The 15,092-nt window shown below is 47.1% G+C and overlaps 1 protein-coding gene across 2 annotated transcripts in view; it reads right to left on the bottom strand.

Annotated features, from left to right (window-relative positions):
- The window catches only part of EFTUD2 (elongation factor Tu GTP binding domain containing 2), a 51,091-nt gene that overhangs the window by 8,459 nt on the left and 27,540 nt on the right, over window positions 1-15,092 (bottom strand). For both annotated transcript variants that reach the window (XM_030800654.1, XM_030800653.1), the window contains 9 exons: window positions 13,322-13,446; window positions 9,498-9,561; window positions 9,016-9,106; window positions 6,123-6,258; window positions 4,847-4,974; window positions 3,908-4,101; window positions 1,431-1,542; window positions 902-1,042; window positions 59-160 (listed from right to left, as the gene is read on the bottom strand). In XM_030800654.1, coding sequence (XP_030656514.1) covers window positions 59-160; window positions 902-1,042; window positions 1,431-1,542; window positions 3,908-4,101; window positions 4,847-4,974; window positions 6,123-6,258; window positions 9,016-9,106; window positions 9,498-9,561; window positions 13,322-13,446 — 1,093 coding nt within the window. The remainder of the gene's footprint in view (window positions 1-58; window positions 161-901; window positions 1,043-1,430; window positions 1,543-3,907; window positions 4,102-4,846; window positions 4,975-6,122; window positions 6,259-9,015; window positions 9,107-9,497; window positions 9,562-13,321; window positions 13,447-15,092) is intronic.

Genomic DNA, 15,092 nt, shown 5'->3' with positions numbered 1-15,092 from the left:
GGTCACTTGTGAAAGTCTGGACCGTGAACCCAGCTCCTAGCCAGAGATACTGCTCTACCTTGATGTCTATCTCCGAGTACATCTTCCGCAAATCATGCATCACACAGTCCAGGTAGAGCTCCCCGGTGCCCAGGATCACATGCTCACCAGACTCCTCCACCTGAAACACAACAGGCAGTCACAGCCTGGATTCTCTTATGCCAGCAAAAGCACATACAAACAAAATCAAGGCCAGAGCAGACAAGAAGGTGCCTATCAGAAACAGCTACTACTTAGCATCTGTTCCAGCCTCTTCAAGAAGGTTCAGTGAGGAGCATCTGCCTATGAGTGGGTCCTCAAGGTACCAGGACCACTCAGCATGGTGCTACTAGGTGTGAAGTCAATGATTTAATTCCCATCTTAATGATTTAGGTCAAACTCTACCCTATATCCATGGACATAAGCTAGCCCTTTAGCCCTCCTGGCCTGCTACCTGGAAAGGTACACTGGCAGGCTCATAGTGTACAAGGATCAGAGTAACAACTCACTTTTCCTTCTCTTCTCGAGAAAATCAATTCAAGGTATACTCGTTAAGAAATGTATTTTTTCTAGATAAAGACATCTGGGGAACACAAATACACACACACACACACACACACACACACACACCCCTTGTCCTGTACCCCCCACCACTGCCCCCTCCTGCACAAGTCTTGTTTTACCACACACACACACACACACACACACACACACACACGTCTTGTTCTGCCTTCACATGACAGCCATAGGCTGGGCTTGCTCCTGACACAGGTTCCTGGAAGCAGCAGATCACGAACACCTGATGGATGTGAAGCGGTGTGCAGCTCTGCCCATTCAGCTGGGGACAGTGGGGCTTGGCAGCTGCTGCAGGCCATGGGCATACCTTGGTGGTGAGGGATGGATAGCTCTTGTTGACCTTGCGCAGGCCATCAAGCATCTTGGGCAGCTCTGAGGGGTTGACTGGCTCCACAGCAATCTTGATAACAGATGTGGTATTGAACTTCAAGGGCCGGAAAATCTGAGCCTGAGATCCAAAGCACAACGGATTGAGGGCAACTGGCATGAGCAGGCACAGAAAGTGCAGAGGTATGAGACGAGAAGAGGACTCGCTTAGGATCAGACCATGTATTCCCCAACCAGGAGCCTGGTGCTGAGTGGGGGTAACCTGAAGGGCCATTTCTTCCCAGGTATTCTGGCAGAACAAAGAGAGGAGGAAAAGAATAAAAGGCACCCGTCCTAATTCCTCGTATCTGAACTGAGTACAGGGAGAATCCAGCAGGGTCACATCTAGAAGGCTAAGCCTGAAACTAGGACATGGCAATGACTCTGGATTAGTCTCCTGTTTGTGCTCATGTGTGTCCCTGGGACCATCTAGCTTAAGCCAACCCAGTTGGTCTCTTCAGAAACTCTACCTCCTCATTGCCTCGGGGTTCGGTTATGGTTGCTGTCTTCACAATTGGTTGATCAACACCTTCAATCAGAACCCAGTTGCCAGCAGGAACACGGTTCACCTCGATATGGTACCTGAAGCAATGTCCAATAAGCAGCAGTGAAACTTAGGCAGAGCATTCATTCCCTAATTTTTTTTTTTTTTTTTTTGAGACAGGATCTCACTTTGTTACCAGGCTGGAGTGCAATGGCACAATCTTGGCTCACTGCAGCCTCAAACTTCCAAGGTTCCAGTGACCCTTCTGCATCAGCCCCCTAAGTAGCTGGGACTACAGGCACGCACTACCATGCCCAACTAATTTTTGTATTTTTTGTAGAGACGGAGTTTTTTCATGTTGTCTAGGCTGGTCTTGAACTCCTGAGCCCATGCGATCCTCCTGCCTCAGCCTTCCAAAGTGCTAGGATTACAGGTGTGAGCCACCACATCCGGCCTATTCCACAAAAATTTACTGAGTACTTGCTGCATGCCAAGAGCATGCACACACACACACACACACAACCTTGTCCTGTACCCCCCACCACTGCCCCCTCCTGCACAAGTCTTGTTTTACCACACACACACACACACACGTCTTGTTCTGCCTTCACATGACAGCCATAGGCTGGGCTTGCTCCTGACACAGGTTCCTGGAAGCAGCAGATCACGAACACCTGATGGATGTGAATGTATAAAAACATATACATTCTAGCAGGGTAGAGATACAGTAAACAATCATTATCCACACACGTATGTGGTTACAAACCGATGGGCATTATGAAAGAAAAGTACAAGGTATTTCTGTGAGGACATAACAGGAAAATCTTATTCCAATTGCAGGCTCATGGTAAAAAGCTGCCCAAGGTGTCGATTGTAAGGGGCTAGCAAAAGCATCACAGAAGGCCGGGCGTGGTGGCTCAGCCTATAATCCCAGTGCTTTGGGAGGCTGAGGCAGGTGGGTGGATCACCTGAGGTCAACATGGTGAAACCTATCTCTACTAAAAATACAAAAAATTAGCCGGACGTGGTGGTGCACACCTATAACCCTGGCTACTCAGGAGGCTGAGGCAGGAGAATTGCTTGAATCCGGGAGGCAGAGGTTGCAGTGAGCCACAATCACGCCATTGCACTCCAGCCTGGATGAGAGAGAGAAAAAAAGAAAAACAAAAACAAAACAAAAAAAACGGCTGGGAGCGGTGGCTCATGCCTGTAATCCTAGCACTTTGGGAGGCTGAGGCAGGTGGATCACGAGATCAGGAGATCGAGACCATCCTGGCTAATACGGTGAAACCCATCTCTACTAAAAATACAAAAAAATTAGCTGGGCATGGTGGCGGGTGCCTGTAGTCCCAGCTACTTGGGAGGCTGAGAAAGCAGAATGGCGTGAACCCAGGAGGTGGAGCATGCAGTAAGCCGAGATCACAGGCACAGCACTCCAGCTTGGGCGACAGAGTGAGACTCCATCTCAAAAAAAAAAAGCATCACAGAAAATTTCAACTTTCCCAGCTCTTCAATATTCTGCCTTTTGGCATTTAGGGTGGATTTGACAAAAGGGGCCACCATTGAGGCAGAGTAGCCACCTTAGGCAACATGAATGCCTTGGTTTAACTTGTCAACTGGGAAACCAAACTCATAAACTGACAAGTAGCCCAGAGGCCCAAGCTAAGTTTGACTCTGCAGATTGGGATGCTACAAGGGATCCAGTGAAGCCTTCTCTCTTGGTCAAAGAGTAGACAGTGGAGTTGGAGAACAATTTCTTTTGGGAAGAAACACAAAGATTATGACTTAAGGAACACAGGAGAGGAAATGAAAAGAGGATTAAGATGAGTAACAATGGAAATCCTGCTACAAAAGTTCATACAAGCTTCATGCTTTCCAAAGGGCTTTAAGATGGCGTGTGGTGGCTCACACCTGTAATCCAACACTTTTGAGAGGCTGAGGTGGGAGGATCACTTGAGCCCAGGAGTTGGAGACCAGTCTGGGCAATATAGTGAGACACTGCCTCTACAAAAAATTTAAAAATTAGCCAGACATGGTGGTGTGTGCTTGTAGTTCCAGCTACTCGGGAGGCTGAGGTGGAAGGACTGCTTGAGCCCAACAGGCGGAGGTTGCAGTGAGCTGACATTGTGCCACTGTACTCTGGCCTTGGAGACAGAGTGAGACCCTGTCTCAAAACAAACAAACAAATAGGGCTAAAAAAAAAAAAGTTCACATGAGTGAACTGGCAATGGCAGTTGCAATGGCAAAGCTTCTGGCACTATTCCAACAGTAGCTACCTTTGGCCCCAGCAAACCTGGGACAGGAAGAACTAGAAGTCAATAGCCCTGCGGAGGGAGAGTCACTTTATCCCCTCTTGCACAGAGCCTTGCAACTACTTCCAAGGAGGATCACTCCTTCCAGCTCCATGGGGGCAGCCCCTGGATAGACACCAAGGCATACCCCTGGGGCTCTGGCTGGCAGTACCTGGCCACAGAAATCCAAAGGCGGCCCACGGTGCATATCTGGGAGTCTTCCTCATCCTCCAGGGTGTAGTTCTCCCCCAGTACCTTCACAGGCTGCCCAGCATGAATGGTGCCACTCAGCACCCGGCCAAAGGCGTGAAACTGGACTCCATCATCTGTGCTGTACATCTTAGTAGTGTGGCACATCAGGGGGCCCTGGAAGAGGGGACAGGATGCAGCTTCAACCACATCTACGCTCCGGGGAAGTACTACTCCCCGCCATCTTCCTTGACAGCAAGGACATGAGCTCTGTGAGGAGCTAGAGAAAGATGAGGCAGTCTCATCTCCAAACTATGTTCTACCCCATCCCTCTAAGGAGGATGAATAGGAGACATCGCAGAGCAAAAAATAGTCTCCTCTTTTTTTGGGGGGGAGGAGAAGGGCATTGAGCAAGAGACATAGATTTAGATGGCAGACCGGCACTACTGACAAAATTACTTACTGTCCCAAATTTCCTCTTAAGATGTAAGTCAATTCCAACTGGCTGTGTATTTATGATAAGAAACTAGACGGCCTAAGAAATGGCTGGGAAAGATGTTTTTAAAAGCCAGGACTGACAAGATTAGCTACCATTTGTTGAATCTTTAGTATCTGCCAGGCAACATGCTGAACACAACCGTAACACTTCCTTAATCTTATTTAAATCTCATAACAACCACTCACATTTTATTATGCTTGTGTTATAGACCAAGGCCTTGAGGCTCAGGAAATGTGAGTAATGTTCCCAAGGTCATAGCACTAGCGGTTGCAACATCAGGCTCTGCATTCAGGCCTGACTGTGCTCATGGGGATGGGGAGGCAAGGGTGGGAAAGTGGGCATTACTCCTGTGACCAGAAATCAGTATCCCCACACAGGAAGGGGAAAAAAAACTCAGAGAACCGGGGAGCCATGTGCCCTTACATCAGGGTCACAGTCACTCATAGCCTCGCCGAGGTCGGAGTCCACACCGCCGGTGTAGGTGTGCTCAATCTTGGGTTTGGCGCCCACCTTTGGAGAAGGGATATGCTGCACACACATGTCCACAAAGCCTGTGGATGGAGAAGAGAAAGCCATTACTACATGCCTTCCCAGGGAGCACGAGCAGGAGTTACTGAACCATTCACAATGGTCAGAAAGCTCAAAGTGCGGGGACTGATTGTTAGCTCTGAAAGCTCTGGCACTATAGATAGTGATAGCCTGCTTCCTGGGAATGTGCTGCTAAAAGATTTGGAGTCACCCTGATGCCAGAAAAGAGCAAGAAGCAGGTATCAGCGGTACAGGTTCCTTGGAACTCAGCTGACAAAAAGTTTAAAGTACATCGGTCTATGAACTTTTATTGGCTATACGCATTTACATGGAACGAAATAAGCACCCCATCTAACATCTACTTAAAACAATTCCTGACCTGACTCCCACTGAGAAACACTGCATGCATCTCTATTCAATAAGTTACTCCGTTTTCCGAACACATTAATAAACCACACAAGAGGGAGACCCCATGAGCACATTGGGATAGGCCTGTCTGCCTTCAATGATATCTGGTGTGTCAGACTGATGGGCAGACCAAAATAAACTATTAAAACTACGTACCTTGGGGGCCCAGACACCTAATTCCCACCAGACTTAGAATCAGAGACTGCTGAGAAGACCCTCAGCCATCACCCTTTCCACTTCCCTGATTTTACAGATAACAAATCAGAGTCATGAAGAATTAGGTGGCTGGCCCAGGGTCATCTCATGGAATGGACAGGGCAGGATCGAGACAGACTCAGGTGGTTTTTTTCAACCAGTCCAGCGTCCTTCTGCTGTATCACGTGCCTTCTGTGTAACTAACCAAGTCTCCCAAGTCCTAGCCTAGCGCTTTTTGCACCATTTCACACCACCCAAGCATCCACCTTCCCGGCTGCCCCCTGGAAAATATACCAGAACCACAGAGCCTGACTCCCCATCTCATTTACTTGAACACTCCTCCTGGCAGGAAAATGTAATTCCTTTTGGTTCCCAAGACAGAATGTGTGCCATAATCCACTAAGGAAAGCAGCTAGAAAAAAACACCAGTGTTTTGTATCTCAATCTGTGGTTTGTTGAAAAGATCCTCAGATTTCTGACCTCCATCGCTGGGTGAGGAAAAATTGCTGTGATACCTGTGGCAGGGCACGAGGATGACAGAGTTAAGGGGCCACGAGCACGTTATTACCTGTGAACTCGCCAAAGAACTTTTTGCAGACCAGCCTGAGCAAGGGGCGGATGTTCAGCTTCAGCTCCTCCTTCGTCAGGTGGATGCCAAGCTCGTCTAGGGTCCGTGGGAGGCTGGTGTCCACGTCACCTACAACCTGTGAGGGTGTAAGACACCATGTCAGCTGTAGTGAGAGCCTGAGCATAGTGCTAGAGGGAGACAAGGGAAGTCCAAAGACATATCTGAAAAACTCCTTCACAAGGCTCTCTTCTATGGAGACAACGCTCTTGGCAAGGACAAAAGTTTGGTTTCAGCGGCATCTCTGCTACCTACCCTTCAAACCATAGGCAAAGCCAACTTGGTTACATCCCCATCCCAGCCTAAAAACCAAGCACTCAGATTGATTGCTCCCAGTGCTGCCCCCTGGTGTCTGAAAAGCAGCATCTCAGCCCACTCAGAAACTCCGTCACCTATTAAATAGAAGTCTATTTACAGACTTCTCACATTTAGAGGATCATTGTGCACTGGAAGGAACCAAAAAAGGTCACCTCGCTGTGGATCCTGTCAGGGCAGGGCCAAGCTAAATCACCCTCAGCAGACTCAAGGTCTCTACTGAGGCAGGCTCTATAAATTTTTTTTATTAATCCATTCCAGTCTGACATAAGGTATTAAGTATTTTTCAGCACTAATAAATTTTAATCGCTATTTTATCTTGTTGCTAGGTTGTGCTGTTTTGTCCACTGGAATGGCCACACACATTTTGTGTGTGTGTGTGTCCACTGTGCTTATTAAATACCTGCATATTGTATTACTGTCTTGGGAGAAAGGTCTGTATGAAAATTCCTATAATTTTTACTCCTTTAGTCCTATCTTTTAGGGAGTACAAATTCATATAAATGTCACGTTATATTCCTTTTTTTAGGGACAGGGTCTCACTCTGTCACCCAGCCTGGAGTGCAGTGGTGTGATCATGGCTCACTGCATCCTCCACCTCCTGGGCTCAAGTGATCCTCCTGCCTCAGCCTCCCCAAGTAGTTGTGACCACAGGCACACACCACTACAACAGCTAATTCTATTTTGTGTGGGGATATAGGGTTTAGCCATGTTGTCCAAGCTGGTCTTGAACTCCTGATCTCAAGCGATCAGCCCACTGGGACCTCCCAAAGTGCTGGAATTACAGGCGTGAGCCACCACATCCGGCCATGTTATATTCTTTGCTTCTCAGCATTCCACATGCTTAATTAAATCCTTACCATTTCCTGACAAATGATTTCAATCTGACAAGCATCACATATTGTGCAAACAGTTATGAAAGCAAAGTTCATACGAACCTGCTTTGTTTTGTTTTTTTCTCAGACAGGGTCTCACTCCATCACTCAGGCTGGAATGCAGTGGTGTGATCATGGATCACTGCAGCTTTGACCACCAGGGTTCAAGCAATCCTCTGGCCTCAGCCTCCTGAGTAGCTGGGACCACAAGTGCACACCACCACTCCCAGTTGATTTTTTTTTTTTTTTTTTGAGACAGTGTCTTGCTCTGTCACCCAAGCTGGAGTGCAGTGGCACAATCTCAGCTCACTGCAGCTTCTGCCTCAAGAGTAGCTGGGATTGCAGGCATGAGCCACCATGCCTGGCTAATTTCTGTATTTTTAGCAGAAATGGGGTCTTGCCACGTTGCCCAGGCTGGTCCTGAACTCCTGGACTCAAGTGATCCTCCTGCCTTGGCCTCCCAAAGCGTCTGGATTACAGGCCTGAGCCACTGTGCCCAGCTCAGACATACTTTTAGTGGTTGCAAAGTGGTTCATTTCATGGGATGTACCATCACTCATTTAATCAGATTAATGAGCATAACTGACAAACATTTAACTTATTTCCAGTTTTTTCCCTTTTCCTGCTGTTACAAACAATGCTATAAGCTGAGGTGGTGGGCTCCTGCCTGTAATCCCAGCACTTTGGGAGGCCAAGGCAGGAGGATCACTTGAGGCTAGAAGTTTGAGACCAGCTTGGGGATAATGGGAAGACCCTGTCTCTACAAAAAATTTTTAAAAAGTTAGCCAGGCATGGTAGCTTGCACCTGCAGTCCCAGCTTCTCAGGAGGCTGAGGTGGGAGGATTGCTCAAACCTAGGAGTTTGAAGCTGCAGTGAGCTATGACCATGCTATTGCACTCCCACCTGGGCTACAGAGTGGGACCCTATCTCTAAAAAACAAAAACAACCAACCAAAAATGCTATAATAAACACTTTGATTTATATGAATAACCAGGAGGACTTTCACAATTATATCTGTAAGTTAAATTTCCATAACTGAAACGATTAGTTCTAAGTGTCACATTCCTCTCAACAGTCAAGATCTGTTCATAAACCTGCTCCAGGAGAAGCCTTTTCTTTCATACCTTCTCCCTTTCCTTTGATTTTTTTTTTTTTTTTGGAGACAGAGTCTCGCTCTGTCGCCCAGGCTGGAGTGCAGTGGCACGATCTCAGCTCACTGCAACCTCCGCCTCCCAAGTTCAAGCAATTCTCTTGCCTCAGCCTCCCGAATAGCTGGGACTACAGGCACCCGCCACCATGCCCAGCTAATTTTTTGTATTTTGGTGGAGACGGGGTTTCATTGTGTTGCCCAGGCTGGTCTCGAGCTCCTGAGCTCAGGCAATCTGCCCACCTTGGCCTCCCAAAGTGCTAGGATTACAGGCATAAGCCACCGTGCCCGAGCCCCTTTCCTTTGATTTTAATAACATTGAGAGTAGTGTGGTGTTCTGGATCCAGAAGATTACTTCTGGAACAATTAGTGACCAACAACCACCCTTATACTTAACATAAAACTGAGCAGGTTTAGGGACAGAGGGAAGTGTGAGTTCACCAGCTCTTCCACAGTGCTTGTAAGAGCAGATCTGCCCAGTGTGACCTGACACACTCACCTGGGCGAGGATCTTATAAAGAGGCTCCAAGATAAACTCCACGAAACTTCTCTGGGAGCTGCTAGTTGGGGCCTTTTTGGTGAACTTTCGCCTAAAAGGAAAAATAAGTTCTGAGTGACCCGGAGGAAAAGGCACTATCACTGATCCCAAGAGGCATTGTCTAAGTGCTGAATCTGAACAACAGCCCAGGGGAGGAATGTGTATGTGACTGTAAAGCTTCCAGAGACAGATTCCTGGAAGGATACATGGTTATGACCCTCCTGGATGCCTGAGCTGGGCTGTAAAGACTTCAGGAGAAACAGCTTCTCGCCAGATCAGAGCTTAGGAAGCCAACCCATTTAGGGGAGGAAAGACGGTAGTTTACATTAAAAAAAAAAAAAAGTAGGTATTTAATCTTTGAACTCTGAGAATTTCACTATCTGTTCTCACTTACTGGGTAAATGATCACCCCTCTGGAAAGTCACGTCCCATACTCTACTTACGTCTTAGGGTTGAAGTAGATGTCACCCCAGAGTCTTTTAGCAAATTCTTGGTAATTAATGTCACCTATGGGAGAAGCCACACGATTATAATCTACCTAGCAAAGTGTTGTTCAAAATTCTGTTTGAGGTGCCACAGGTGGTTCATAGCTGAGAACTTCTAGCACTTTCCTTTCCGGAGTCCAGGCATTTCCTTCTAACCAGACAGGAAAACAGGGACACTGAGGCACGAAGAAGGACAAGACTGGTCCAAAGTTGACAAGGCTGTGCTGGAGCCAAAATGAGAACCCAAACCTCTCCATCTCCACCAAGCACTAGGATTGAACTATGGACAAGAGCATGGGTTACATGTTTTCCTTTGATGGAACAGGGTCACCTACTGTGTGGCATCCTCTATCTGCATCTAAACCCTGTCCCTTCTGGAAGGGAAATTTAATGGTTCTTTCACCCTTTCCTGATGTAGACAAGCTCGACTCTGCTGCCAGTGTGGGCCACCTTCCAACTGCAGCGTCACCATAAGGTTCTGGCTAGCCCTAGGCCTCAGGTAAGCAATTACTCAGCCCTCTCGAGAGAAAACACCAAAGCCAACCTTTGGCTCATCTTTTACCAATTAATATTTTTAGTTTGACTATAACTGCTAATCCTAGTCAGACTATACCAAACAACTATGGCTTTTAAAAGCCAAGACTTGAGTAACATTCAGTTAGATAACTGATATCACCAACTACCTCCTGGATATTTCTACCCAGATGTCAGACTGTCCCCTCTCACCTTGTATGGGATAAAGGGAATGTATCCGCTTTTTCCGAAAGTCACATTCCCCTTCAGACTTCTCTGTCTCCATCAGTATGGTTACCACCAAAATTGCATCTAAACTCAAAATCTTTTTCTTCCCTACTCTGTTAATTACCAAATTCTCCCCTTCTTTCCCACATTGTTAGTTACTGAAACTTTCCTTCCTCTGAACCACTGAATGTTTATGCCCTCTGTTAGTGCACTTACCATGTAGCATAATCACCGAACTTTTTTTCTTTGAGACAGGGTCTTGCTTTGTCATCCACACTGGAGTGCAGTGGCACGACCTTGGCTCCCTGCAGCCTCGACCTCCCTGGCTCATGCAATCCCCCCACCTCTGCCTCCTGAGTAGCTGGGACTACAGGTGTGCGCCATCACGGCCAGCTAATTTTTAAAATTTTTTATAGAGACAAGGTCTTACCATGTTGCCTAGGCTGGTTGTGAACTCCTGGCCTCAAGTGATCCTCTACTTTGGCCTCCCAAAGTGCTGGGATTACAGGCATGAGCCACTGGACCTAGCCTGAACTTGAACTCTTCTCCTTGGTTAAACATTCCACTGTTACCTGAACAGGCCATGACTAACACCACCTGCCTCTGTGCCTCTTTCTCCAGCCCTGCAAGTCTGGAATTCTTGGCTTTCTACTCTCTATCTGCCCAAGCCCCATCTCCTTCCCTCGGCTTTACCTGACTCCAAGCCATTGAGGCTGACCCCCACCCCACCCCTAAATTCTCTCAGCTGTATCTGCCTACAGCAGATACTCGGCACTCAGCTCACACTATCACCTCACATTGCCATTCATCACTCTGTGGGATTCTGTCCATCCACTGGATGAAGTTTCTAGAAGTCTGAAGTTGTTCATGATGCCTTATTGTATTATATTCCTAGCGAAAGCACATGGTATCAGTTTTGGTAGTAAGGTGTAAATGGATTCTAGTTCCAACTCTATTAATAAGTTCTGTGACCATAGGCATAGTTTCCCCCCATGTAAAATGAAGAGGAAGGACTCAACGAACATGGCTTTCCATGATAATGCTGCTGCAGCCCAGCCCATAGCTAGCTCTGGCATAAACGAACAGTGGGTTCAAAGGATGAGCAACAATCTCGCCCGAGGCTGAGGATCATTTTCAATCAAAATTGGAAGCATCTCTGCATTATAATTACAAAAGGGTTTTGGATTTTGCTTCACATGCTCATACAATGGACATTTAGAAACACATAAACTTCTACTGGAACCCTGTTCAGTTTAATTTCATTTATTGTTCAGCTACCCATTTTTAAAAAAGAGCCATCTAGAAATAACTGATATATACATCTAATAACAAGAAAATGGTCAATGGCCCAATGCTGTGTGAAAAACACAGATAACATATGTATACAGTTGACCCTTGAATAACATGGTTTGAATGTCTCGGGTCCAATTATACATGGATTTTTCTCCCACCTCTGCCACCTGAGACACCAAGACCAATGCCTCCTCTTCCTTAGCCTGCTCAATGTGAACATGACGAAGATGAAGACCTTTATGATGATCCACTCCCACTTAATGAACAGTAAATGTGTTTTTTCTCATGATTTTCTTTGTAACATCTTCTTTTTTCCAGCTTACTTTATTATGAGAATATAGTATATAGGCCGGGCATGGTGGCTCATGCCTGTAATCCCAGCACTTTGGGAGGCCGAGGTGGGCGGATCACGAGGTCAGGAGTTCGAGACCAGCCTGACCAACATGGTGAAACCCCGTCTCTACTAAAAATACAAAAATTAGCTGGGCATGGTGGCATGCACCTGTAATCCCAGCTACTCAGGAGGCTGAGGCAGGAGAATCGTTTGAACCCGGGAGGCGGAGGTTGCAGTGAGCCGAGATCGCGCCATTGCACTCCAGCCTAGGCAACAGAGTGAGACTCTGTCTCAAAAAAAAAAAAAAAAAAAAAGACCTAATTTTTCTTTTCTTGTTTTTTGAGACAGGGTCTTGCTCTGTTGCCCGGGCTGGAGTGCAATGGTTCAATCATGGCTCACTGTAGCCTTAACCTCCTGGGCTCAAGTGATCCTCCTGAGTTGGGACTACAGGCCAGTGCCACTATGCCCAACTAATTTTTTGTATTTTTTTGTAGAGATGGGGTTTCACCATGTTGCCCAGGCTGGTCTTAAACTACTGGGCTCAAGTGATCCGCCCGCCTCAGCTTCCCAAAGTCCTGGGATTACAGGTGTGAGCCACTGCACCTGGTCAAAAAAGACAGAACTTTAATCCCCCATTTTTTTTCACAAGAGCAAAGGGCTCCATGCTAAGAGTGCGGCAGGACAACTGACTGGCAAGAATAGAAATGATGATGCTCCACCGCCTACTGGTCATGAGACCTCTCATGGAGCCTGTCTGCTTGACTCTAAAAACGGGGTAACAGTGACTTCCCTCTAAGGAATTATAACATTGAACACAGAAAAGACTCTCAGTGCACAATTCCTATTGGAATCTGAGGTAACTGGGGAAGTGCAAAGATGAAGGGCCAGGGAGTCTCTCACAGTGGGAATCTGGTCTCAAGGATCTGGTGTTGAGGCTCCAGGAACCCATGATATGCGGCTGGGCATGTTAGCAGAGGCCTGTAGATGCTGGCTGCAAGGTCACCATGAGTTCTCAATTAGACCCATGAAATTGATGTCTGCCTCCATACGGCTGGCTAGAAGCACTAACAGTGAGGGAGATGCCACCTGTGAGAAGGTCTGAAAGTGCCTGTGGGCATGGATGATTCCTGTTTTACAAAACCTGTCTCACTCTAGGAGAGACTTTTATTCCTAAAATGACCTCCTTCTTCTCCCATGTCCTCCTATTCACTTTTATTTTTCTATTATTTAGAAACCACTTAGCCTGAAGAAAGGGTCTCAAGGCCAGAAAGACCCCCAAATGTGATAATAACAGGTGATAAAATGTTCCCCCAGCAGGGTGCTCTGATACGAAGCCAATTTCTGAGCCATTCAGCAGGAAAGGCACACAGAACTCAGGGGAAGCTGGTGAGACAGACTGCCAGCCAGCGCTTACCAAAGGTGTCGGCGTAGATCTTGGCAAAGGAGCCCAGCGTGAAGCAGATGCTGTACTGGGAGCTGGAGAAGCAGACGTTACCCAGGAGTGGGGAAAGGATCAGGTTCTCATCAGTGGAATACATGCTGAAACAGAGACAGTGGTGAGCATAGTGCCAGGCTGCAGCATCCCGGACGCACTGCCAAGGGGAAGGACAGGAACTCAGTATCACAGCCACTCTCCAGCCCTCGGAAGGGACTTGTGCAAGACACTCAGTTTTGCCAACAGCCTGGTCCAAGAAAGTGACATGATGGAGCTGTTCCCTAATTCCCAATAACAAGTTGATTTCCCAGAGCTGGGAACATTCTGCACAATCTTGGAAAAGCTAACTGCACCAGACAGACAAGGGGAAACCTAGAGGACAGAGACAAAACCCTCAGAACACAGGAAACGAATCTAATGTGATAAGATAGAAATACAGAAATACATTTGAGGAAAAACCTCGATTTCACAAATACAAGCAGACATAAATATCGTTTAAAAAAGAGAAAAGAGGCCGGGCGCGGTGGCTCACGCTTGTAATCCCAGCACTTTGGGAGGCCGAGGCGGGCGGATCACGAGGTCAGGAGATCGAGACCACGGTGAAACCCCGTCTCTACTAAAAATACAAAAAATTAGCCGGGCGTGGTGGCGGGCGCCTGTAGTCCCAGCTACTCGGAGAGGCTGAGGCAGGAGAATGGCGTGAACCCGGGAGGCGGAGCTTGCAGTGAGCCGAGATTGCGCCACCGCACTCCAGCCTGGGCGACAGAGCGAGACTCCGTCTCAAAAAAAAAAAAAAAAAGAGAAAAGAAAGGAAATGAAGAAAAGCAACTCTGCTCTTTACCCTCACTGCCATACTCTTTGTTCTTTTGTGTTTGGCTTTTACAGTGTTAAAACTTTCAATCTTAAAAGCCATGCAGAAACCACGAGCATCTGAGTTCACTAACATTTATAAGAGAACCAGTTGTACAAGGGGATCAAATCCACAACCCTAGCCTTATTGGCACATTATCTTATGGAATTTCCCAATATAGAAATAAAGGTATGGCTTATAAAGAACAGCCCCCTACCCCATTGCACTCTACTTCCAAGTTATGCTCCCTAGAGGCAACTGCTTTCAACACTTTTAAAGCTGCTTTTAGAGTATTTACCTTCAGGTTTCTAAGTAATTTGTTTATGTTGCTTTTTCTTGCTTAGAGGTTCCTTTGTTTTTGAGACAGAGTCTTGCCTTGTTGCCCAGGCTGGAGCACAGTGGTACAGTCACCATTCACTGTAGCCTCGATCTCTCAAGCTCACACAATCCTCCCTCCTCAGCATCCCAAGTAGCTGGGACTGCAGGCATGAACCACCAAGCCTGGCTAATTTTTTGTAGAGATGAGATACAAAAGCCATATTGCCGAGGCTTGAACCCTGAAATCCTGGGCTCAAGCAATCTCCAGCTTGGCCTCCCAAAGTGCTGGGATTCTAGGTATAAGCCACTGTGCATGGCCTCTTGTTTAGAGGTTTGAAACATGACCTCTTGACTTCCTATTTTAGTAAGTCAGGTTAAGTTCAGCCCTATCCCACCTCCTACTTTTTTTTTTTTTTTTTTAAAGACGGAGTCTTGCTCTGTTGCCCAGGCTGGAGTGCAGTGGTGCAATCTCGGCTCACTGCAAGCTCCGTCTCCCGGGTTCACGCCATTCTCCTGCCTCAGCCCCCTCAGTAGCTGGGATTACAGGCACCCGCCACCATGCCCGGCTAATTTTTTTTGTAT

This window comes from Nomascus leucogenys, chromosome 19 (assembly GCF_006542625.1).
Source record: "Nomascus leucogenys isolate Asia chromosome 19, Asia_NLE_v1, whole genome shotgun sequence".
NCBI classification, from domain to species: Eukaryota; Metazoa; Chordata; class Mammalia; order Primates; family Hylobatidae; genus Nomascus; species Nomascus leucogenys.
The sequence above is the reverse complement of the archived record's forward strand: the minus strand, read 5'-3'. Positions and strand labels throughout refer to the sequence as shown.